The following is a 2,500-nucleotide window of genomic DNA, read 5'->3' on the forward strand; positions in this document are numbered from 1 at the left end:
TTTATTGAATATACAAGTAAAAATACATACCTATATTTACATGTTATTAATTAAAAATAAAAGTATATTTAAAATACAGTCTATTAATAAAACTAGATTTAAAACATTCCATGTTAACACAAGGCAGTAGGCTTGTTTGAGATCTTAAACGTTTTGAGGATTCTTTAACTCTGGGCAACAAGCTTCAACCAGTATAGAGTATTCTGTAATAAAGTATATTTAAATATATGTAATGCGTGCTCTCATTGGTTAAAACGGCATGCTTTAAGGGAGTACAGATGCACAGCTGACACCACTCGTAGGATTTGGAAAAATAAAGTTCACTGAAAATTTTAGCCAAATGCCTGAAAAAATTAAGAAGTTCTTTATTTTAAAATAAATAAAGAAGACTTGCCTGAGGGCTGTTCTGTTGCAAAGCACTTAGGAAGTGGATAGCGCATTCAATAAGTAGGGAAAATACTCAATGTCATTAGTTAAATATTTTGTGATGGAGAATAATTACATTAAAGCCATCTTGGAAATGCAGATATGAAATAATCATGTACAGTAAGTGAAAGGTTATTGGTTTTATATTTAAGGCTTGTTTGCAACTGCTAAAATATTGCGGTTAATCGTGCAACAGCTGAGGAACTGGAACAAGTTGGGAATATTAAATTTTACAGCAATATTCTTTTCCCCACTCGGTCTAATTCTCCAGGTGTCGACCGTGCACCATTCGATACACAGAGAACCTGTGTGCATGCAGGCTAGTAACATGATGGCCCAGGATCAAACTCCTTTTTTTACGACATATTTTGGTAACCCTGCCAAGGATGCAAGATGACACATCCAATTTACCATTCTGTTGATTTGTCTTTTGGTTTCCAGCTCCAAGAACTCTTCTACTGTCCAATCTTCTTCTTTTTTGTTCAATAACAGAAATTCACACTTTGGTGAATGAGATTTGTGTTCTTCCCTGAAAGATACAGTGCATAGTTATTATCAGTCTTTTAATACTTTTTTTTAGGCCTAACTTGAGAAAAGTGCCATTAATGAATTAATCTGGAATTAAATCAGGATTATTATTATTTTTTAATTAATTGCATTCAATACTATGTATGTGGCCGGCAGAATAAGCTCATACCAGGGATTATCATCAGGTTCCCATCCTTCGAGCTCTTTGTAACAAACAAAGCAGCGAGCAATGTCAGCATCACGATCATTGGCAGAATGAAAGAAGCCTGCCTCCGCCATCTGACAATCAAAACCAACAAACATTTTTATTCAACAGATTTCAAGCTAGGACACTTAAATGCGAGTTAAATGCCAGCACTTGCCTTTCTTGCCGTACAGCTGGAACCAGTCTCTTCGGTAAAAGGCCAATCCTTGAATGTGGTGAGCCGATTTTGGAGTCGGTTCATGCTAAAATCATAGCTTAATCCGTCAGCCATATTGATAGCACGCGGTTGAGAAAGAATGACTTTTTTTGAAAATGGCGGTCACGCTCACCAGGCTCGTGCCAAGCTCGTGCCAGGCTTCTGGACCAACTCAAACCCAGTGTGTCGCGTCAAATTACATCACTCGGTTACACGTAATGCCATGGCAAGATCACAGAGTGAAAAAGGGAAAATGAAGGGAATTAAATTCACTTCCTGAAGACAACGATATGTCTCGAATTGTGAGTTAGTTGTAAACCTGAGATCAGTTATTTGTTTAGTATGCAAATTATTATCCCCTTTGACTGGCAATTTTTGTGACAGATTGTTCGCGTTCAGTCTCGCGAGGGAACTCGTAGGATAAACTGTTCTTCCAATGAAAGTATCTCAACATTTCTTTCCAAGGTGAGGACTTTAGCATCGTTAAGAGTCACATTAGAGCTTATCATCAGCGGCCTAGTTTTGAATTCTTTTCTAAATGCCCGTAGTATTATTAAAACTTTCTAGTCTGCGAAAGACACAAGTTACTTACTCTGAAAAAAAAATGTTTTTTCGGTCATTTAAGTTATTATTTTTTTTGCTGGACGAAATGGACGGTTTATCATCGCAATTGAACCCTCAGTTGAAATGTAAGAACGGTAATTAGCAACAATTATAATAGGTGCAAGGGCTTGGATTCATTTTGTGAACCTTATCGCGAAAGGTCGCAACCATGCGCCCCCCACTGATGTGAGTTGAGTTTCTGTTTCTACAATGTACATGCTCCAAGTTAATCTTCATACGTTATTCCAACTTCCCGGTATTTAAGTATAATGTTGCCGTTGCTATCAGCAGTAGTTTCTAGCTCGTACGTGTTTGTTTTTCTCAAAGGCCAACATGCTATAATGCCATGCTTACTTTTGTACAGTCACTATGAAACAGCAAAAACCCCCTAGGGAGAGAAAATTTATGGAAAAAAATTTAGGCAGCCGAATTTTTATGGAGCACGACCCCCTCTAAATTGGAGATGTCTCTGAGTTTTTTTACATTGTAGTGTTTATGTATAATAAAAAAGATGCAGTGCATTTTTGGATGAAATATAGCAA

At 37.0% G+C, this 2,500-nt stretch overlaps 2 protein-coding genes across 2 annotated transcripts in view; one reads left to right on the forward strand and one right to left on the reverse strand.

The window, feature by feature from the left end:
• The window catches only part of LOC137970173 (baculoviral IAP repeat-containing protein 5-like), a 2,736-nt gene extending 1,235 nt beyond the window's left edge, over positions 1-1,501 (reverse strand). The window contains exons 1-3 of the mRNA XM_068816686.1: positions 1,317-1,501; positions 1,124-1,233; positions 838-955 (exon numbers count right to left, since the gene is read on the reverse strand). Of these exons, the coding sequence (XP_068672787.1) occupies positions 838-955; positions 1,124-1,233; positions 1,317-1,430 (342 nt within the window). The 5' untranslated portion in view covers positions 1,431-1,501. The remainder of the gene's footprint in view (positions 1-837; positions 956-1,123; positions 1,234-1,316) is intronic.
• A 54-nt stretch (positions 1,502-1,555) lies between these two features.
• Positions 1,556-2,500, forward strand: part of LOC137970172 (nuclear protein localization protein 4 homolog) — a 14,839-nt gene continuing 13,894 nt past the window's right edge. Inside the window, exons 1-2 of the mRNA XM_068816685.1 lie at positions 1,556-1,657; positions 1,740-1,820. Of these exons, the coding sequence (XP_068672786.1) occupies positions 1,646-1,657; positions 1,740-1,820 (93 nt within the window). The 5' untranslated portion in view covers positions 1,556-1,645. The remainder of the gene's footprint in view (positions 1,658-1,739; positions 1,821-2,500) is intronic.

Source organism: Montipora foliosa, chromosome 9 (assembly GCF_036669935.1).
Source record: "Montipora foliosa isolate CH-2021 chromosome 9, ASM3666993v2, whole genome shotgun sequence".
NCBI lineage: Eukaryota > Metazoa > Cnidaria > Anthozoa > Scleractinia > Acroporidae > Montipora > Montipora foliosa.